We start from the raw sequence: 23,064 nt of genomic DNA, 5'->3' as shown, positions 1-23,064 counted from the left end.
TTTAGCTGACTGATCTGTTGCCAGTGTGGTTTCCGGGAACAGGAGCAAAAACACATATGGTTTTGCAGGGAAGCTCATGATACTGATCTTAAGTTTCCGTGCTGTCATTCGTTAATTGTCCTTATTGTCAAGATAATTGTCCCTGTAAGATTTCAATCTGAAGAGGTCAGACAGCTATTTTCAGCTAGAGAAGAGGTTTTTAGTGTTGGGAGTGTGCATTTTGTCAGAATGGGATGTAAAATAACGAAGATTGTAGAGCCATCTTTGATAAGGCTTTTTTCCCCCAAGCTGGCCTCAGATAAGAAGCTGGGTTTTGACTTGGCAAGTGTTACATGCAAGTTATCTGCCATCCTCAGATCTCCTAATTGCTCCATCCCTGGGTTCTGTATCTACCTCAGGCGGTGGTGCAAATCTTGTCTCTTCTGACGTCTGTATCTTGTTTTCTGACCTGGCTAATTCTGTAATCCCTTAATCAATTTTTTGCCTTTTTCTGTAATGGTTCACTGGAAATGAGATGTCATGCAGTGCACAATAAACATGTTGTGATCAAACATTAGTGAGCAGTGTGCACTTGTGGCAGTGAAAGCTAACCGCATATTGGCCTGTGTTATCGGGAGTCTAGCTAGCAGATAAGGAAAGTGATTATTCCCATTTGCTTAGCGCTCCTGAGGCACATTGGGAATACTGTCCCTGTTTTGGGCACCTTGATGCAGGAGAACTACTGATAAGCTGCAGGGAGACCAGAAGAAGGAGCCTAAGATATCTGATGGCTGGAGAACATGTTGGAAAAGGGGGGGACTGAGGGAACTTGGAGAAGAGAAAGCTAAGAGGAGATCTAACTGCAACTTTCATCACTTAAAAGCGGGGTGGGAGATTACAGAGATGACAGACTCTTCTCAGAGGTTGAAGGGTGAAAAGTGACAGTCACAAGCTGCAGCAAGGGAAATTTTGATTGCATATAAGGAGAAAAGTTTTCATCCTGAGAGTGATTAAGCACTAGTGCAGGTTCCCCAGGGAGGCTCTTTAATTTCCTTCATAAGAGATTTTTGAAACTTGACTGGACGAGGCCCAGATCAACCTGATCTAACTTTGAAATTATCACTGCTTTGAGCAAAGGGTTGGACTAAAGAACTCCTGAGGTCCCTTCTAACCAAAGTTTTCTGAGACTTCATAATATTCCCTGCCAAATTGTTCCTTAAAGAAGTAATTTCTTTCCTAACGTTCTAAATTTAGTTAACTTTTTTCAGTGATGGGGAGAAGAGAACAAGATCACGGATAACAACAAATAACTGAGCTCCGCTCCATTCTGTGGTTTCAGCACACTGCTTCTTGTTTGTGTCCAAAATAGTGTGGTCATTGTAACAAGCCTGTCTCCTATCTGTGTCCTGTACGGCACCATTGTCACAGGAGCATAATAAGTAAATAGTGTTGGAATATGATCACTGACTTTGGGGATCTTGCAAAATTACAGGGAAGAAAAGGCATTAGTGTTTATAAGGAAAGTATACTTCAAGGACATTTGATAGCAAAAAGCAACGGTTAGAAGAGAAGCCTTCCAAAATGAAGAAGTGACAGTAGAAGCAGAGAATTTAAAATGTTCAAAGAATAGTAGAGACAAGTGAAGATTGTTCTCTTGTGGCTTGTCCACTATCCCTGAACTGAGAAGATTAAAAAGAAAAAAAAAGAAAAAAGAAAAAGACTACTTTGGCCATGGAAGTTAATATGAGCTGACTTGAATGCTGACAACTGGGTCACTGGGTCAGTGACAGCGCTGGCAATGCCGTTCTGTGAAAAAGTTGGTGCTTAATGCTTCTGTTGTAGTCCAAGACATCAAGGACCTGCCCTTTTAGAGGCTGTTACACTGTGAGGCTGTTAAATCGCTGGCTATAATCCAGCACTTTGTAGCAAAGAGATGCCTTCAGTGCAAGTCAGGGATTGCCTTGTCGAAGCAACTTTGTATTAAACCCTCTGCAGGGCCCATCTGCCAAGGAAGAGTGCTACTATGCAAGGAGGTCTGTGTTTTTCCTACTTAACAGCCTCAGGGCTGAACCTTAATTCTTAATTTCCTTCTGAAATGTTTAGCAGCATGCTGTTTGAGAGTGATCATGCTGGATTTATCTCTGTTCCTGGTTTCTTCAGTTGAAACGGATGTCAGCTGCCAACTAAGGAAAACGATGCTTGAAGCTCTTAGCACGTCAGGATATAGCGTTGGGTTCCCCAAGCTGTAACATGCTTTTTTAAAGTTATTGTTATCTTTGGAATAACCCAATGGATACTTATCTGAACGTTTATCTTTTCCACTAGTTCATCTTTTCTTTCTAGTTCAGACTTTGTGTGTTCTGTAAAAGAATATTTTTTCACTCTATTTTTTTTAAAGTATTTTCTTTCAAGTACACTATTATAGATACAGTAACTAATATATCATGAGGATAAGTATTCCTCCTTGCTTTTCCTATGATGTTCGAATGTGAGGAAAAGTACTGATGGGCTCATCTACTAGGACAAATAAGCTGAGACTTTCTGTTCCAAAACTTTGATGGAAGAAGACTGGGCTTCAGTGAAGCAGTAGAGCTTTGTATGTTGTAGCTGCTTTAAAAAGTGGGGAAAAAGGCCAGCAGTGGTTCTCAAGGAATATCTTAAATGCAAATAATACTGTTGCATTATATCTAAAGGTGAAAGTAAGAAGTGAAATGTATGCTTCATCTATTCTGGAATCGGTTAGCAAAGACTGAACACACAGCAAAGCATTTTTAGCCACAGTGAGACTCGCCTTCCCTGTCTCCAAATATCCTTTGACTAAACAAAGCCTTTACTTGATTTTTTTTGGCCAGTAGAATGAGTTAAAATTATGATGAAGTATTTCAAAATGCAGCTACTTGCATCTGTCTCACTGTAAAGAATAAAATAAGCACTCCCAAGTCCATGGGAATCTCCTCTTCTGATTAATTCCTCCAAAGGTTTTTTTGAAGTGAAACAGCAAGGACTTTTAGCACAGTAATACTTTACAAAGCTGTGTATTATGGAATTTTGTAATTTCATACCTAATCTTGGGATATATGTTCTACTCTCCATCAGTACATGCAAAAATTTTCATGACCTGGTATTTTACAATGTCCTGTGTTTATTATAATTTTTTTTTTTTCACGGACTTTCTTAATTGCCTTATGAAGTTAAAAGTTTGTCTTGTGAAAGTTGTTTTCCTGTAAAGCTTATTCTGAGTAAACATGTAGCTTTTCCGAAAATTGAACAAAGATGTATCTGGGGAGTTCAGCTTTCTCTGCTTGTTTTCATTTATTTGTTGCCAGGTTTCTCTTACTACCAGTTTTTATTTTAGATATAATTTATGCTTAATCCTAGTGCTTCAAAGAAGGAAGCATCTTATTTGCTATTTGTTAGTTTTATTATGCCAAAGGTGCACTACTGATATAGTGTGTTTTGAATGATGAAGAACGTTTCTTTGCCTACTGAAAATGACAAGAGTATTCACATTGTATTAACATATTTCAAACAAGAAATTAGAAGGAAACATGAAGAATTTAGGAAGGAGAAAAAAACGCGTTAAAAATTCACAGTTTTAGGACTAGAGAGAAAACAGGAATAACAACAATTAAAAAAATTAGCAGGATGAGTGTCAACTTCATGTATTAACATATATATTTTGTTTTTATAGGGTACTCAGAGGAAACCCAAAAACCTCCCTCCCCTTGATCCAGAAGTTCTTTCTGTATTTGTGCCTCCGTTTATCAGTAAAGATGATATTCAGGTGATTAATGCAAGTAGTAACTTGAATAAAAGTAAACGTCGGTCTTTCCGAAAGAAGAAAGAGAGACCAAAGTTTGAGAATGTGAAGGGTCTCCATGGGGACCAGAAAGCAGCTGATACTGAAGAAATTACAGTTCCAAAGGACATTGATCTTATTGGTTTGCCACAGCTATGCTTCCCAGGTACTGTGGGGTTCTCTCTTCTTACTGAGAACTGTTTTTTTAAATATAGATAGATAGATTAAGAAAAACAAAAAAAACCCAAAGCCCATCTGTTGTATTTTGCCATTTAAAGTGCAAAAATGTTATGTAATACTCTTGCTTCTTCAGTAAAGTGTGGCTTACAACCTTCATATAATAATTCTTAGATTAAACGGATTGTATATGTGCATTTGAGTCCCTTAAAATGAGACGTTTCTCTTGATATTCAGTGGAAATGTGCAATACTTGTCATGACTAATCATTTTTCAAGCGGCTGTCAGTATATATGTAGTTATAAAAAGTTTCTGCCTTAATTACAGGAGGACTTTATTTAGCTTCTGAATCAAAAGAGGACCACATTCATTTCCTGGTCTTCACAGATGTCTGCGGTAACAGAACATATGGTGTCGTTGCACAGTACTACCAGCCTATGCAAGTATGTTATTTGACTTATGCTTTTATTAAAACATATTAAAAGATATAAAATAAAACACATTGAAAATAATGGCAAGTTTAATTTCTGAACTTAGTTAACAATTATGTTTTTATGCTAGTAGGAACAGAGAACAAATTGTACTTTATATCGGCACTCTTATTTAATGCGATGCTGTTCCAAAGTACTTGGGAACAACTGTTACGGATTTCAATTAGGAGTTTTGACTTAATTTTTTTAAGAGCAGACTTTGGCCTTTGGGCATGTTTTTAGTTCTAAGAATATTTGTGTGATGATTGTACCCTGTGTTCTTGGTAAGCGTCTTTTGCGCTAAAAAAAAATTTTAATATATGTGTTGAAGTCTTGTAGGCTGAAATTTTTCTGAAGAGCTTAAGGGAGATAGGCGTACAAATTCCCTTGAAATTTAGTGGGAATTGGGTATCATATCTCTTATGTTCTCCTGAAAATATTAGCCATAAATTCATGATTAACGTCAACACGTTAATCTGTAGTTTTCTTGTAGGATGGCTGTATTTCCTCAAATGGGCAGGACCAGTGGGAATCCGTGCAGACTGGGAAAACGCTTGGCTGTTTTGTACCATTTGCCATTTGTGTTATATCCAGATATCCATATTTTAATGCCCTCAAGGACTGCTTGTCTTGGTAAGAATTGCTTTCCTCTGTGTTTCTGCTAGAAATAACTATGCAGGTTTTAATACATGAATTTGCATTATGTGTGTGATAGCTGTATGATGGTAAAACTGGACTTAATTTTAAGTTAAGATGGCATGAGATGTGAGGCAAAGGAGAGGAGAAATGTCTTGTGAATGGTACCTAGACGGTAAGAAAAAGTAAGTTATAAATATCAAGGAAAATTCATATGTTCTTCTTTTGAAGTGGATTAAAAGCTCCTTGCACCAGGGAGCCTGTCTTTATACATTTGGTTATTACTGGATAATCTGCATTTACAGACCTTCTGTTGTCCAAAGGTGAAAGAAGTTTTTTCACTAAATTCCAGGGCTGCAGTGCTCGCTGGCTCTCCCTGGTTTAGATGAGGAGAGCCCTGGAGGTGCACAGCAGCACCTTCCTACTGGGCAGTTCAGATGTTGCCTTTAAAAAAACCTGTTATCACAAACAAGTGACTGTTGACTGCTCTTAAGCAGGAGCAGACACACTGCTGGCGTTCATGCTAGTGCTACTCTGTCATTTTCAAAGCGTTAGGCAAGGGGTTTAATGTGGAAAACAGGCTTTGACGTGATGGAAACCAGCTATTTATGAATTTGTGCAAAATCAAGATCCTCGGTAAAATAAAAAGGAAATGTATGTCTCCCTTTCTCCCTTTTCTGCCCAGATCACTTTTTCTACTTTTCAAGTTTAAGTCGGCTACATCAGCCCTCGGTATTGCAGGAGCTGATTCATTGCTGCTTTTTTAAGCCTCAAATCTCCAGCAAGTGCTAATCTGTATGTGTAATTGTTAGAGCTGTATAGCTGAGCTACTGTGGGAGCAAAACCTTAAATCTTTATGCCTTATGGTACTTTGCCTTTTATATACAGTCTTTATAATAAGATTCATGCTTCTTTTATACTTGTGAACTTAATCTCTTTGGGGCCTACTGTGCGCTAGCTTTCCACTGGGAGGGAAATAGCATAGATTCAGCTTTATGGTTGTGGTGCTCATCAGTGGTTTATATAGTATATTCATAAGTGAGTCATTTCTCCTCCCAGTTCACAGATGTCTCGCTTCAGAGAAGCGGGCAATTTGTGAACAGATTTTTAAACAGCCCACTAAGGGAGAGGAGGGAAAATGTTCAGGAAAAGCAAGGAAAATTCGAGAGGTTACGAAAACATTTCAGGGCGTCTCGTATTTGTTCAGAGCAGACAGGAACTAGCCTGAAAGAAATTTGGAGATGGAGTCAACTCTCCTGAGATGCAAACGTCTGCCTCAGGGTGGGTATTTTAAACATCATGATTAAGCATCTCTGCTTTGATCGTCCATAATAGGTTTCTGCACATACTCAAAACGTTAGCCCCTGAGCTAAATGCTGTGGATGGCTTTCCCCCTTAGGCTGAGTCTGTATTGGTTAATAAGGGGGGTTCAAATTTATCAGTAACCTGCCTACTAAGTTCTAGGTGATTTATAAATATGTGACTAATTACAAAGGAGATCTGTACGGTAATAGCCTTCCATGTTAGTATTGTGTGTAGTCCTGGTTATATGACAGTGGAATTTGTCGTACAGGCGCACAGCTCTCCTCCATCCATGTTAGCAGCTGTAACTGGATATGAGTTTAAAGACTTGATCAAAGTCTGTTTAACTGAAAGGAGTGGGGAGAATGAAGCGACAAAGCTGTTTTTGGTGTTCACGTTTCCTGCTCTACTGGAAAATCAACAGATAATGTTTCCATGTTGTTTTCTTCTGTATTTTTTTTAAAGTCATTATCACAATGTTTTTTTTCTTTGATATCATTTGATAGATAAGTTCAGAATGCCTGCCCTTATTTTTTTTTTGTGTGTGTGAACACAGTATGTATTTTACTTTGCCAGAGTAAATTTAAGTGGGAGGAGAGGAAGGGGTGGAGAGGTAGCATTTTCCTTTGTTTGTTTTGGTTGCATTACTGCATTTTTTTTTTCTTCCATGTGGCACAAAGCAATTAGCTAGTGGGATGTGCGGCTGCTCTGGGTGGAATATAAGCAACTGTAATAAACAAGACCTCGGGGATGTCTTTTGAGCATAGTGCGCCTTATAGTTGGTGATTTTTCACCTTTTTGTAACCTAACAAAATTTTAACATTGTCTTCCTGTAAACCAGAAAGGGTATTAGAGTTATTTTCATTTCAGAGGTCTTAGCTGTAATCAGAGGGCAGCGGATTATAAACTTAATTAAATAAATGTTCTAATGGAGAAAGAGTATGCCCTTAACAAATAATAACACTTTCAGCAGAGGTCTTATATCCTTGGTATGCTTCAGTGATGTTTAAACTGATTTATTGTTCTGCAAGTCTGAGGATTCAAAGACACTAGGTGGTGGACTTGAAACCACCTATTGCTAGTGTGTAGCCCTTTCCTGGTGGGAGTTAGTGGGGAAGAATATTATTTATTATTGATACTATAGGCTGGATGTTGAAGCAGCATCTGAAGGGGTTCTGCTTCCACTCAGGATCCTTGTTGTAGCAAAAGATTTCATATTTCTCCAGAATTTTGCCATGCACAGCTTGTTTTCTCCAGGACCTGCAGTGAACAGGATTGCTCATAACTGGGGTAGTATTTGTATTCATTTAAGAGATTCATCCAAGGTATTTTATCATCCTGAGCATTCCCATTCCTAACCTTTTTCAAATGGCAGAGTATAGTAGAAATCACAACTGACAACTAACTGAGACAAAACTAAAATACAGAGGCTAGGTCAAACTATAAATCCCTTAAGGTGCCTCCAACCACAAAGGGAACTTTCAAACTTCTATCGTAATGATGATCTTCATATTCTGTGTCATTAATTTTATAATTAATTGACATATTACTAATGTACAGTGCTTCCAAATGCAGAACAACTTGAACAGAGTGTGTATGTCTCTCTCCAAGCAAACAAGTATGAATCTAGACCATTTCACAACAGTGCCACTGCTGAATTACTCTACAGGATTATTTGAAAAGATTGGGGTTTAAATTGAGAGGTTTTGGCACTTTGCATAATTTCTTTTATTTATTTATTTATTTTTATTACCCCAATCTGTTACACTCCATGTAAAGTGAAATATTTCTGGCAGTAATCTGCTTTTGGAGGAACTGCCATCTCGGATGGGTGAATAGGCTCCACTAAAACAGTAAATCTTCCAGCCTGTGTATTAGTCCTTTCAACTGCCTCGAGAAAAGGTGGAAGTGTGCAAATAGCTCACGGCACTGAGGCAGTGCAAAAGAACCATTCTTAGGTGTTCTCGCTTTCTGAAAAACCTTTCTGCGGACAGTTAGTAGAGGTAATGGAGAGTTCATAAACTCCTTAGCTCCCTGCTTTAATGTTTCACGCATTACTTCATTTATAACAGCAGACATTTGCAGTGCAGGGCTGTCAGCTGCTATTACGTTGCATTAATGGGCACAGCGTACTGATTAAGAAGCTCTTACTGTCCCTTCTGTACGTCTACTGCTTATTCAGTGTCAGGGTCAGGCTGTTTCTGTTGTAACAATTACCGGATGTGCTGATATGTTTTTTTCGTCTCAAAAAAACGAATAGGTCTGCTTATGTTGTTAGTAATGTATTAGATATGGCAGCGTACTGAATTAAAATGTCTGCTTTTCTTTGAGAATTTTTAAACTATCCACTTTTGGGAAAATGTTTAATGGCATAACAGTCAGCCCAGGGCAGTCTGAATTTACTAAATGTTTACATCTCTCTAATCCATTAAAAAGCTCAGTAATATAAAGGCAAAATATTTTGATTCAGGAATTTAACTTCCGTACGCAAATGTGATGTCCCAGATTCTTATATATCTCTTGATGTATTCAGCTGCTTTCTAGACCTCTTTTTTCCCCCAAGAGCAAATATTCTTCTTTAGGAAATCAGTAAAACTATGAACCAAAATAAAACCTCAAGGGCTATTATAACCTTATTAAACTCCTAATTTCTTTACATATAAATCTGCAAGCTTATATTTCTGTTGTTTTTTTTTAAAGAATATAAATATATAGATATTTCTTGCTGTAAACATGCATATGAGACTTATTGAATGAAACACTGAACCTTTCCAGCTACAGATGCTTAATTCCTTAATTGTTACATTTTACTAATGCTGTTGGACTTACCAGTTTACAGTCTTAATATCGTATATGTTTAAATGTTCATGAATTGGGCTGACATTTAATATAAACCTTTAGACCTTTGCGGCTTTGAAACAGCTAAGGTAATAGAGTCCAGAACAGAAATATTTGACAGGTTTGCACAACTGTATTTGTTCTTTGTGTGTGTAGGAATGATATCAAAGAGCAGTGTTCATGCAGGCCTGCAAGGCCTCATGCTGAGTATGCTTCTTGCTTCGCGTTCCTCTGCAGTTAAGTCCATCTTTTATATCTGCAACTTCTCTTTTCCTCTGACCCTTTTTGCCAAAACAGTTGCTTGGGTGATGGATGCTTTCATTCCAGAGCTGACGCCTGATGCGATGGGAGACCCCATGGTGCTGTGTTGCAGCTGTGGGTGCGTTGCTCTCAAAGCAACGTCTATAAGCCGCTTCGTCTAGCTACGTTCCACCTCTAGGTCTCTCTTGTCACCACGCGACCCAGTGTGCTAAATTCATCCTCTGATATGTGTGATATAGCTGTATTTTATGTGTGAAAGTAGAAGAAACTTGAAATGTGCTTCCAGCACAGCAGCATCATTAAAATTAAGTGGAGCCACTAAAGTATCTAATAAATTAGAAATTAATTAGCTGAGAATAATAACTTCATTGCTCCCAATAATCCTTTTAGTTCTAGGTTATCAGCAAAAAGTTCTGTTTGTGTGTTAGTATTTATAAATAATTTGCTATAATCTAATTTCAGCTTACTAGTGCAACTGCGACCTTTCAAGAATTTCGATGTTGATGAGCACATAAAAGAATTTGCAGCAAAGTTATTTTTAATACCCAGCCCTCCACCAGGACCACTCCACTTGGTAATTACCTTAACATTATGTATTGTAAAGTACTAGGATGCTGCTTTGTATAATTTAAAGAAAATTCTTCACTGTTGGATCAGAGCTGACCTGCTGGCATAAAATTGATGTCAATACCTATGCTCTGAAAATAAAGGCTGTGTGTTATTAGTAGATCAAATAATGATGTTCACAGCATGCAGGCTTGCACCTCGACATACCAATTGGTTCTGCTGTTTAGTTTTTAGTATCCTGTTGGCAAGGATTCAGCTCATGCCAACTAGGTACTGTCTGCAGTAATGCTTGGACAAGTCCAGGGGATAACGTAATATAGCTTCTGGTCTCTGGAGGGGCAGCCCACATAATCTCTGCTTAAGGCAGCTGGAAGCTCCAGTCTATAATTCCTTTATCATAAGATTGGAAGCTTACCTTTTGCATGAACAGCGTACCATTGCCATCTCACTGAATATGCACGTATAAACCCCAGTATACTGCATAACTCTATTACTTGACTAAAATATGGGATGGGTGTATGTTTGGCCATGTGCCTGAGAAGTAGCATAGCCCCTGTGAAAGATAAGGGGCCAAAGAAATAAGCTACTGGAACAACGTGTATCGCTCTGGACTTGTTTTCTTCTCGTGTCTGAATGGTTTTGGGGAAGCAGAACAGCGGGTGGTGGATTAAACGTTGTGGTGTGTGTGTGGGTTGGCTGCTGCCAACCCGGAGACCTAGCTGAGAGGAGAAAGTCACGTAAAGGTTTGTATTCAGTGTAGAAGCTGAGATGTGTGGGCTATATTTCTTCTTTATAACCCTTCCCAAGCCATGGTAGGTGTTAGCCGAGTTGATGATTTCAGCGTGCTCTCTTTGGCCTGGCTGAAATGGCTTCTAGGGAAGCAGTGCTTCAGCTGTGCGCTTTCCTCTGCTGCTTTCCTTGACCCTGGAAAAGGTGTTAGAGGCAGAGAAAAAATAGCATAGCTGGAGAATTGTCTGACTGATTTGCTAAACCAGCTTCCAAGGGCTGAGATGACAGAACATGCAGGATCTGGCCCACAGAGATTTGAGCTGGAATATTTGAAATACTGAAAAAGCTCATTAGTTTTGGCTTTTTCTTTCTTAAGTACCAATGCAGAGTTCTTTTGTTCATACACTCGTTTCCATTTCTAGTATGATTTTATCAATACTTTGATTTCTCAGTTGTATCTATAGATACAAATCCCATTATTTTACTATGCTTATAACAAAGCAGCTTTTATAAGTCTGTTAAAAGAATATTTCATCATTTCTGTAGGCTTTATTAGCCAAACAACCTATGAGAATGAAAGGAAACAAAGTCCATGCTAATCTTTAGAACTAGTTCTAATGTCTTTTAATATTTCCCCTGTTTCTCTTCCAGTTTTCTGCAGTATGCAAATATCTGTCTTTTTGCTCTCAAGTAATCTGAATGTTTTGTGGTTGGAGCTAAAATTATGAATACAATGTGTTGTGGGAACACTTTCATTAAAGAAGTAAATGGAAAACATCTCTTATAACAGGTATTTAATATGAAACCGCTTCAAATAATAATTCCCTCACGAGAGGATCCAGACAGTCCAATTATTGACCTGGATCTTCATCTTCCGTTGCTGTGTTTCAAGCCAGAGCAGGTTCTGCAGGTAAAACCAGCTAACAAATACTTTAAAATGGGTTTGAGATTGACAGTACTGGTGATCTGTGATTTAAAAAAAAAAAAAAAAAAAGTTATTGTAGTTACTCAAGAAACACTATAAACCCAGCAATTCAGAATAGTCTTAGTTCTGTATTCTAGAGATACTGTCAATAAAGTATATTTCTTATTAAGATATTTTGGTATGTATGGCCAGATTAGATTAAGGCATATTGGATTTGTTTCTCCTGTAGTGGTGTACCAACGGATGCTAAATTTCTTAAGCATACGTTTTAAAATATAAATGCCCAAGCTGATTGACAGATTTGATTTTGAATTCTCATAAAATGCAAGGTTAGAAGATTCATAAGATTTCTTTTCATGTGTGAGAGAGGGACTGAATCCCTGCTTAAAGGCAGACTTTAGCTTACCTGTTCAGATGCCATTGGGTCCCTCTACATCAGCGGAAAACAGTAGTCGTCTCCAGATAGCTTCCCGAATTGCTCTGTGCAGATACCTCTCTCCAACAGCAATGTGAGGAATCTGACTGGCTGCTATCCTGAATTATTTGGCTGAGATGTCTAAAACCTAGATGGTCTTTGTGTTCGATATCAATCAGACGTTGGTTTGCTCGTATTCTTCATCTGGGTGCTGTAAAGGCCTAACACTGTGACAGAAAGAGGGGACGGTTCTTTCCAGCATTTCCAGCTAAATCCTGGCCTCGCTGACGTTGGGGGCAAAACTCTCAGTGACTTCGCCTGCCACTTAAATGTTCTCTCCATTTCTACTTTCATCTCTGATGAATTTTATAAGAATTCTCTAAGTGGACATTACTTTTGTTTATGAATATGTGAGGTAGTTATTAGCAGACAGAACTTGTGAGGCTGCGTTTCACTAGCAGATAAAATATTTGCGTGTATATTGTATTTTCTAGGTATAACTCTTTGTAAACATTTTTTTATTTTGTTGTTTCCAGATTATGACCTGTATTTTAACTGAGCAGAGAATTGTTTTCTTCTCTTCTGACTGGGCCCTGCTGACGCTCGTGGCTGAATGCTTTATGCTGTACCTTCATCCTCTTCAGTGGCAACACACTTTTGTGCCTATTCTCTCTCGTCAAATGCTGGATTTTGTAATGGCCCCGACATCTTTTCTTATGGGATGTCACACTGATCATTTTGAAGAAGTTAGCATGGTATGTCGTAGAGTATTACCACTCTTGCTGTTCGGTTTTGGCACGTCTGTGTGTCCCTTGCTTCTTTCAGGTGCACCTCAGAAATTTGTTTTTGTCGTTTGAGCCTGTAAGAAGTGAAGAAATTAAAACTAATGGAGCCATATTGAGGTGACTGCTGGCTTATCGGAAAAAGCTTATTGCTGTATCCCTTGGATTTCTTTTCTTTCCAGGATAATATATTCCTGAATTCTATGAGTTCAGGTTTCATTCTGGGAAAACCCCTGCTTGCATGTAGTTTTTATATAAATAGCTTCCCCTCAAATCAATGAGGTTACTTTTATTCAAAATGGTGTGTGGGATGAGTTAGGTGCCTTTTCCAGGCATGTGGTTAAGAACTGAGCATGAGTTTGGAAATGCTCCGTGTTGGTGCTGCTGTTTCTCATGATGGACTTGAGTATTCGACAAAAAGAAAAATAGCGGTGTAATGAATGTAATTTCAGAATTTATTCTGAGTTTTCCTTCTTTTCTTTCAGAATCTTAGTTAAATAAGCCTCTTCCAATGGGAAATAATATTTTGGTGTCTCAAAATGATAAAAAGTGTCTTGGCTTCACAGTTGAGGGGTTTACAAATATATTTTTTGAGGGTGGTCGCATAGGTTTCCTGCAAGTGTTGGAAACCAAACACAGAAAAGTTGTCTAAGTTTGTTATATTAATCCATCTGATTATATTGATCCATCTGATCTGACTCTAAGCCAAATTGTAACTGGTCAGTCTGTTCAGTTATTCATTATCATGAATAAGTACAGATTAATCTTCTTTGATATCACTTGAAGATTTTTTTTTATACACTGTGTTACAGTCTGAACTTTTAAAATTGCAAACTGAGAGATCAATGCGGAATTTACCTCCATGTGACCTTTCCTGCATTAATATGTGTTCTCATGTTTGAGGCTGTAATGTATAATCCTTCCCGCTCCACCTCACCCCTTAGAATAAGAACAGAAGTAAAGGCTGAATGGAGACAGCTTTTAGGGAGTTTCTTTGCAATAATTTTCAGATGATTTTGTATATATCTTCATATGTATTCCTTTTCAAGGAAGGGCTTAGAGATTTAGTATTAATTTAATTCTACACAGAGAGCATATTAGGTTACCAAATGTTTGTGTACTGACCTTAATATCTGTTAAATTAATGACATTTATTTTTCTTGAAAATCATTGTTTAGTTATCAATATAATCTTGTAGTTCAATTCTGTTCTAGTTTATCTTCCTCCTGGAATAATTCATTGCCTCAGGAGTATGTAAAGAAGAAATAGATGCTTTTATAATAGAAATATATTTTTAATTCTTCAATTTTTATCCATTACAAGGAGGCTGAAGATTTAATTCTAATCAATATTGATAATGGGGATATTACACATTCAAAAACACCTGAAGAGGAGCCTGAAATTCCAGATGTTCCAGCACAAGCAGCAGAAACTTTCATAAAAAGGTAAAAAGAAGCTGCAGCTGTGTTTATCATAGTTGCATATCTTAGTCCCTCTTTGTAAGTTTTTTATTTTGTATTATTCATCATTATTATTTCATTCATATAGAAAACACTACATCTGATGACAAATTAAAGATTGCATTTAATTAATATACAGGAAACTTTAATCATAACCCTATTATTCTGTAATACCCATAATGCTGCTTTCTTTTTGGTTACAGATACAGATTTTTCTCTGAACTTTGCTGTTCTTTTTTACTGAAAACTGAATGCACCATGATCTATGTGTACTAGTGAGATTCCAAGAACCTTGTTAGTTTTGTCAACATTTGTAAATTGCTTTTTGTACTTTCTCTAGCTGAAAGGTGTGTGAGATCTTTAAGATTTTTTCTTTAAAAGACATGACAAGAAAACAAATGGTGTTAGCATGTAACTTGATGATTTTCTTCTTTTTTGTGTAGAGTGGAGAGTCTTCAGCTGCATTATGATCTGGAGCTCTGCCATCTCGGTGCCAGCACAGATCTTGGCGAACTCCAGATGCGTAGAAGGGCTTGGCAGCAGAAACTGAACAGTGAGGTTCAGCAAACTGCTTTGCAGTTAATTGTTAATATCTTCAGGTAAGGGGGTACAGTGTTTTTTTATTACGTGAACACATGGTACTTGTTAAGATGGACACTTCCACTGTCACTGAAAATACTCTTATTTTGTCTTACTTTATAGATAATTTGTAAATCTCTTAAGTTTCATGAGGGAATACGAGAAGGAGGTTCTGCTAGCCTGCCAGAATATCAATAACTAATGTATTCAGGTGCATATCATTGCCAGGACATCTTCGCTTAATCCATTCTAGTTTTGAACTTAGGTATCTCTTATATGAAGATTCCAGGAAGGGAAGTGCAGCCCTCGTATCTTGACAAGAGTTTAAGACTCAGTATGTGTATTTATTTGTATCTCGTAGATACTGTCTTGGTCACTTGTGCTAGAGAAAAATGAATTCAAACTGAGACAGGGGAGAAGATCCTGACAGCAGGATCAGGAGATCAGAAGACCAGGGCATATTTTGGCTAATTGAACAAATGCTGAGAAGGGATGAGGTATTTGCAGATCACAACCATATGAGAATGAACACGAAGGAGGGAGAAGAGCTGTTTAAGCCCAAGGACAGTGTTGGCCCAAGAACAGTTGGGTATTGACTGTGGTTGTGGGGTGACATTTTAGCAATGGTGTGGGGTATAGATTAAATAGCTTTTAAGATTAAATTCTATAAAATTGAAAATCAAATAGTGTAATAATGGGGAACCAGATTCAATGACCCAACTACCAATTTTACTCTTATCTTTGTAATGATTATTGTCAATAGTCATGTGAGTGAGTCCAGTGCCTTGTAGAGCTGCACCGCTGTGAGGACGGTGAAAAAGGGATATTTTGCACTTAGGAGAAATGGATTCAATTGTCCTAGCCGGCAGACGCTGCTGAGAGGCTTGCTGCTTCTTCGTGACTCTGCTCTCATATCCCCACCTTGTGATCTGGTGACTGATCTCTGTAGTTAACCGGGGTGGTTGTTGCTATCAGTCAGGTGCCATGAAGCTGCTGTGAAAGGCATTAAAAAAGGGAGGAAGAGGAGGGGTGAGAAAAAAGAAGAGTAAATAAGTGATTTTAAGCGTGTCGTACTCCATGCTTAGATAAGGAATTGATAGCAGCCTAAAAAATTAAATTCAGCACTTTGGCGACAAAAAAAAAAAAAGAACATGTGCAGTTTGCTTTGATTTTCTTGTCAGTATGAGTATCTGTCATAAATCTGTGCTCCAGGAACTTTTCATAATTTATGCTTAACATTTCTGATAAATTCTAATTTGGTTCCATGTATTGTCTTTATTAACACAATATTGTAGATTTGTGCAAGAACAAATTCTGTTTTGCTAGAACATTACTCAAGTACTATTGTAACCAAAGCTGCCCCCACCCTCCTCCCTCTGGAAAAAGGTCCAGCTGCACTAATTTTCCTGGTTCTTAATCTAACCTAATGTATTGATACCCATAGTGGGCTTCATCTTATCAGAGCCCTGGCTGCAAATCCTGCTTTAACGTGCTTGTATTGGGTGAGGGAATGGTAGTGTGGCAGGTGATTCTTTCAAAAAAGTGCAGAAAAAGGATCGGTTTGCACGTACTTCATTTCTTTTTGCATAGATATTAACACTCTCAGCCATGAGAACGAAACTGCCTACCTGCCATGCCTGAGGGATCTGATTGTACGGCTGGTGGTCTGCAAATAGCTGTGCAGACGCACGTCCCCAGCTACCTCTCCTGGCCTCTGGCTGGAGATGATGCTCCCTTTGGATCAGCTGCTGAACTGCTCACCTGGATGCTCCCCAAGACTTTCAGTCTGAATGTGCTGGGTTAATTTAAATAGTCAGAATAGCAGGTCTTTGCAAACCTGCTCTCTTTCACCGAATCGGCTCGGGGAGAGTTCGTACACGTAGCTGGGACCTCGGGGAGGGCAATAACTGCTGAGCGTGGAGGAAATGGCAGACTACACAGCTGGATCTGGAAAATGAAACCTATTCACAACCTGATGTGCTGCCGCTGTGGGATTTGGTGGATTTCTGTGTTTGGCAACAATATGTTTCAGATAAAGATGAGCAGAAATGAGTTTTGCTGCTAACAGCTTGAACCCTTTAACGCACTAAACACTTGGCTGCAAAAAATGAACAGATGCTTTGCTCTCTAAGAGATAATAACATGTTTTGCGAAAGGGATGGTTCTTTTCTCGCTTTCTTTCTCCTTTCCTTCAAACTTTCTCTTTTTGTTCTTTTTTTCAGCATTGTCTCTTCTATCTTCTAACGCTATATCTACCAGAGTCCAGGAGTGAAGGAAAGTAAATCTCTGTTGATGCAATTGTGCTGCCAGTTGCTACTGTCTTCAGTGAAGCGTTGTAGTATTTTTGTGTGCCGAGGTTCCATGTTTAAAACAAACCCGTGCTAAATTATGTAGAATTATATGCTTGTACTAGCTACCATTTCTTCTGAACCCATATGGCTTGATAAACTGTTATGGGCTTATATCTCTGATTTGTGAAAGACAAGTGCTGCGTAGGACTTCTGTTGGGTCTCTGCATAGGTATGAGCTTCCCCTGTTGTGCTTACATTCAAACTTTAACTCACCAAATTAGTTTCTTCATTCATATGTTTTCAGGGGAATCCTTTTTTCTTCAATATCTAGTATGAACAGGTGAAATAACATGCAATAAATAAGAGGAACCCTAATTTTAGCTGCTGGCATGCCTCTAGGTTAAATAACTTCTCATTTCTTACTCACCGACTTGGGTTCAGAGAACAGCTTTTTCTCTGACAAATTCCCTTTTCCTGTTCCTGAAACAATTTGTTTTGGCTCATCTCTAGGACACAAAAGTTGCTGATGATACCTGGTTTTCCAGGGGTGGTGTCAGGCCACTGCTGCCCAACATATATAAAATACGCTTCAGGTTTCTATCTCACTTTCTCTTTTATTCCAATAATTCTTTTTCTTTATTTTAACATGACCACCAGTTATTGCTGGCTTTATGAGCAGAGTTTGACAGGGCAGCAAGAAATGCCGTACTTTGTAATATTTTGCATGGACATTAGAGATGCAATCTAATGGGGCAACGGGAGGCCAGATCACATCTTTCAAACTGCCTATGTGGACAGGTACATTTGTCTTCATAGTGCCCCAAATGGATTGTATGTGATTCAGGAATTGTGTATGTAGATATAATTCCAGGACTGGAGTGTAAATCCTGACTTTAATATATAGATTCTCCTCCATGAAGTTGATCCCAGAGTCTCTAAGTGAATTTGCCGACTGGAATGGCAGTGGCAGCAGGTAGCCTGTCTCAGTTCTCTTTATAAATGTCTCCATTCTTCTTCTGTGATTCAGTAACTCGGGCTTGTTCAGAAAACTAAGTTTGCCTTCTGATATGGCATCGTGTTTCTAGTAGTGCCAGTGGGCTGCTGCTGCAGAAGTGCAACTTGCTTATAAATCTCCCAACATACTTACTTACTTATTTATTTTTGTCTCCAGGGAAGTAAAAGACCATCTAAATTATGAACACAGAGTGTTTAATAGTGAAGAATTTCTGAAAACAAGGGCGATGGGAGACCAGCCATTTTACAAAAAGGTAAATTCAGTGTTAAATATGTTTTGATTCTCTATTAAATCTGTATTTTAAGGATTAATGCTAAAAATTAATGGAATGGTCATGATTTGGTCTGTGTAGCGTTACTGAACTACCAGCTTTCAAAAAATGCCTTACCAAATTTATTTTGTTTACTGTAAACAGAGAAAATATTAGAGAGTGTTTTGGAGAGCGAGATACTAAGTAATTTCAGAGCAAATGAAATGTAATTCGTCATGGGTGAAATTAACCTGTGGCAGATGGTCAGTAAAGCTACATCTAAACTGTATTTTAAGCGCAGGCACCTGTCCAAACTGTTTGGACAGAGGCCCACGCGCAGACGTGAGTTTTCCTCAAGCCTGTGAGCGCAGCCAGAGAGAGCTTGAATGACACAAATCTAAATACCTGCTTTATCTGCAGCCTGGGCACCAGGGCTTGGAGTCGATAATGCCCGTTTGGCTCCAGGCCACGAGGCGGTTTCCGGTGACGCACGCAGCGAAAGCTTGCTGCTGGTGTTGAGCACGTGAGTTGGCCCGTGTCAGGTGATAGGGAGTAGGGGCTGTCAGGCCACTGGTATCCTTTGGGCTTGCAGCGGGACCGAGGACATGCTGTGGTTTAGCTGACCTGTGCTTTACCGGCTAATACAACTGCAGCCTACCTGTCTGCTCCTTATGTCCCACCAAAGCCTCCAAAATAATACTTGATCAGTGCGTAGCCTCAGGCCAGGCCCAGGAGGCCAATTTGTAGTGCCGTAGGCTAAAGGACACCCTGAAATCCCCACTTAGCTCGCTCTTAGCCCTCCTACCAACTCTGCTTATTAGGTATTTATCTGAGCTTAAAAATCTGTAGGTGTGTGGAGTTCTTCTTCACCAGCCTTGAGTCCCTCTTGCTCCTGCAAGGTCAGCTTAATCCTTCTGTTTGCCTTAGCCTGATCTGGGTCCTCTGCTGAAGCTCCCCAAGGACTCAATTTTTGCCCAACGTACGCAATGAGCTGTGTTTTTACAGAAGATGGAGGTCTGTTTTCCTTAGAAACACTGACAGTGCTGGTGCACGTATCCACGTATTATGTAACAGCTTTGTACGTGCTAAGGAAATGAGGGGGTGGGTTTGATTTCCTCGTTAAACGGAGAGCGTCCTGGTCACCAGGCCGTAGGACTTGGAGCGATTTTCTGTTCCTTTGGTTTAAGGCTGTGTCGCTGAGCCTCAGAGGTTGGAGATCCTGGGGGGGAAAGGAAAGGGAGGGAGAGCAGAAGAAGGACAGGAACAGGAGAAGGAAGAGAGATGAAGAACATACGGATTCCTATGCGAGCATCTTGCGTTAGCGTGCTTTGCCCAGAAGTGGGGAGGTTGAGATTTTTGAGTTGAGACTGTGATTTTTACATTAAACTGCTTACACCTAATGAAATAAATATTTATATTTGATGAATTATTACTGTTGTGTATGTGAGAAACAGAATCCATATGTTTTAAGGCTTTGTTGTGTCTAGTCACTTATAACATGTTGGGAGAATTCTGTTGTGACACTGCAAACCAAAATCCAAGAGTATGAACTCTGGGTTTTTTTAAATATCAAAGCTAATAACCAAATAAAAAGCATACCTTATTATATAAAAAATAATTGTTTGGAGGACTTATACCTAGAATTGGGAGGGTCTGTGGGTCAGTATCTAGTTTCTGAAGGGACATGGCATTTTCCACAGTTCCTTGCGCCCTTTGATCCAATTTACACAGTTGTTTTGAACAGATACTTTATTAAGTAGGTTCCTGTTCTGACCTATGGTAGGACATTTTTTGTGTTATTGTTTAGGCTTATCAAAAGCAAAACAATAGAATTGTATCCTCTTCGCTTTGCTTGTTTGTTTGGTGATACTATAGTTTGTTTGACAACGTGTGGGTCAAAGCAGAAGCTTAAAAAGGAATGTAAGAAAGTTCACGTGCCGTTTTAGATTTGGTCTTAATCGTGTTCCATGAATATTTACAAAAATTATGGAAGTTTCCTTTGCAATTAGTATTTGGCAATGGGGTCCCTAGAGTCACTGTTTGCAGCTGGCAAAGAGATTTGTTCATTAACACCAATAGGCTGTGGTCGATAACAGACTTTATATTTCCTGCTTCAAAACCTTTTCTTATCACATGTGTGAACATCCGTCTAAAGGAGATGCCAGGATTGGAAGAAAAGATCAGAAAGACATCTTCTCATTTTACTTAAGCAGGTGCCAAGGAACTTTGCAGAGTTTCCTGCAATTCAAACGTTAACGTATTACCGATTTCTTGATATGAAATAATGTTTATTGGATAAGGCTTGTAACACTAACAAACTTTCCTAAAACAAACAAATGAAAAGGAAAAAAAAAAGCCTATTAATATGTCCTCAGGTCAGAAATTCATCAATGTTCTGACAGGGATTTCTGTAGAATAGAAATAATATTTTCAGTATCAGTTTCCATGACTGTAAATGAAACGGTGTAAACTTTAAGACTTAAAGCTTAAAGTAGACATACACATTTATGAAAAGCTTTGGGCAGTCGACTTGCTGAAATACTAAATAACCTAGTGGTAGGCTAGCTTTAAAGTAAATCTAACAAGATATGGAGCAGTTACTAACGGTGTCTAGGATCATATTAAAGGAACTCGGAAACCATTAGAAAGGACTATTTTTCAGTTCCTGCAGCTTGTCATCTCCCTTGCGTACAACATTCAACAGAGGATGCCATCTACAGGGGAAATACTTAAAAGCAGGAATCTCTGTGCTTTGGTAGATGCCATTTTATGGAATACATTGCAAATGGATAGATAAGGTGCATCCTCAGTAAGACTGGCCCATGCATTGGTGAAATGTTTCCATTCATTTCAGAGTAAAAAGATTACTTATGAATCTTCCTCGTTTGCATTTTTAAAACATAATAGTGATTCACTGATGTCTGATCAACGTAAAGGATTTTTTTTCTTTTTGGCATGTGCTAAACTCCAAGGCTAACGAGGGTAATTTAGGCAAGCTTCTGGGGTATAGCATTAATAAAAAATCATTTTTCATAGTTAGATTCAAATATACGACTGTCTTTCTGTTAGTAAGTTTGTAAAGGCTGGACGTTGCATAAACATGAAGACAGGTGACTTATTTTAACACTGTTTTCTCCTAATGAGACTTGCATTTCCTTTTCTGAATAGAGGAATTTGCTGAATTGTTTCATTATCAAATAGCACTAAGAGGCCTTTGCTAAAAATGTTTATATAATATACAAGTTATATTGCCCCAGATCCTAGCTTTCAACTTGTTTTAATTTGAAATGGTGGGAGAGGGTGGCATTTTTTTTTTTTTTTTTTTAATCTCGGCATTTCTTTTGGTTTCCTCAATCCTAAGAGTAGCAATTTGACCTTTCAGAAATTATTTCTGGGTGACACCAAGATAATTACATTAGCAGGAATTATTTTGGGGGTTACTGTGGGGGGAAAAAAAGTGATTTGCTTGTCTTTTCAGTTTTGTGGCATAATGTGTTAGTTTGAAAGTACCGCAGACGCCTTATTCCAAACCATAGAGAACATTAGCATTGCTCAGTTATAGGCAGAAAACGTAAAGTTCAGGAGCTAAAACTCTGTTTTACTCAGTAGCTCTTATTTTTGGTTTTTTTTGGAAGGCAGTTAAGAGATCACTGTTTGTCATTAAGCAAATATCATAAAATTACAGAGTGGGAATGGTGGCTGAGTTAGTGCTTCTGTTGTTGAAGTTTTCAAATATTTTGATTTTTGTGATTACTAAACTCAGCCTTCTCAGCTTTGCATAGGTAAAGATAATAAAAATGAGGAAAATGTGCTAATAAAAATATCACTTGTAAACGATTGACAATTAACTTCAGTTTATGTCTCACAGGTTTTAGAGACCTACATGTTTCACTCTTTTCTTAAAGCTCGTCTGAACAGAAAGATGGATGCTTTTGCTCGACTTGAGCTAAGTACCCAGTCTGAAGAGGATAGGTAAAGATTTTTCACTTCTTATTCTGGTTTTGAATAATCTTCCATTATTTTAATAAACTAAATAAAACTCCTTTTGACTCCAGTGCTAGGAGATCAGGTCAGCTGTGAATAAAATTATGACTTTTTGATAGGTCATTCATTAAGCTACTGTAAAAGGGTGATATCAACATGTCCAGCCGTGGCTGTAAAATCATGTAAATTGTAAGTTGATGCTATAATACAAAAAAACCCAAGTAGTAACGTAGTATGTGTGTATACTGAATTTTAGTATAAAGTGTTATATAACTAGCTACATAATTTTTAATTCTTTTCCTCAGATTAAATGTGATGTTTAATAGCCCAAGAAGACTGACAGTGGAGAAAATGGCTTCTAAACGATTTAATCCACAGTACGTGATTAGCAGGCGGATGGTAATCAGTATGCCTAATCTGCAAGATATCCAGCTGCCGGAAGGCCCTACTAGGATTTCCTCGCTTCGGAGACTAGAAACGGGCCGCGGTAAGGGAAGAACGTGTTTAACAAATAGAGAGACTTTTCTGTTGATATCGTGGGTGACATCACTGAATGATTTCCCACAGAAACAGTGTCAGATGAGGGAAAGAGATGGTGAGCTGGG

General features: G+C 38.4%; 1 protein-coding gene across 1 annotated transcript in view; it reads left to right on the top strand.

Annotated features, from left to right (window-relative positions):
- Nucleotides 1-23,064, top strand: part of DENND3 (DENN domain containing 3) — a 40,189-nt gene that overhangs the window by 1,651 nt on the left and 15,474 nt on the right. The window contains exons 2-12 of the mRNA XM_067290109.1: nt 3,671-3,944; nt 4,283-4,398; nt 4,919-5,058; nt 9,925-10,036; nt 11,549-11,668; nt 12,635-12,853; nt 14,204-14,325; nt 14,784-14,939; nt 18,382-18,478; nt 22,344-22,447; nt 22,765-22,946. Of these exons, the coding sequence (XP_067146210.1) occupies nt 3,671-3,944; nt 4,283-4,398; nt 4,919-5,058; nt 9,925-10,036; nt 11,549-11,668; nt 12,635-12,853; nt 14,204-14,325; nt 14,784-14,939; nt 18,382-18,478; nt 22,344-22,447; nt 22,765-22,946 (1,642 nt within the window). The remainder of the gene's footprint in view (nt 1-3,670; nt 3,945-4,282; nt 4,399-4,918; nt 5,059-9,924; nt 10,037-11,548; nt 11,669-12,634; nt 12,854-14,203; nt 14,326-14,783; nt 14,940-18,381; nt 18,479-22,343; nt 22,448-22,764; nt 22,947-23,064) is intronic.

The sequence above is a fragment of the Apteryx mantelli genome, chromosome 2 (assembly GCF_036417845.1).
Source record: "Apteryx mantelli isolate bAptMan1 chromosome 2, bAptMan1.hap1, whole genome shotgun sequence".
Taxonomy (NCBI): domain Eukaryota; kingdom Metazoa; phylum Chordata; class Aves; order Apterygiformes; family Apterygidae; genus Apteryx; species Apteryx mantelli.
This window is presented reverse-complemented; position numbering and strand designations above follow the sequence as displayed.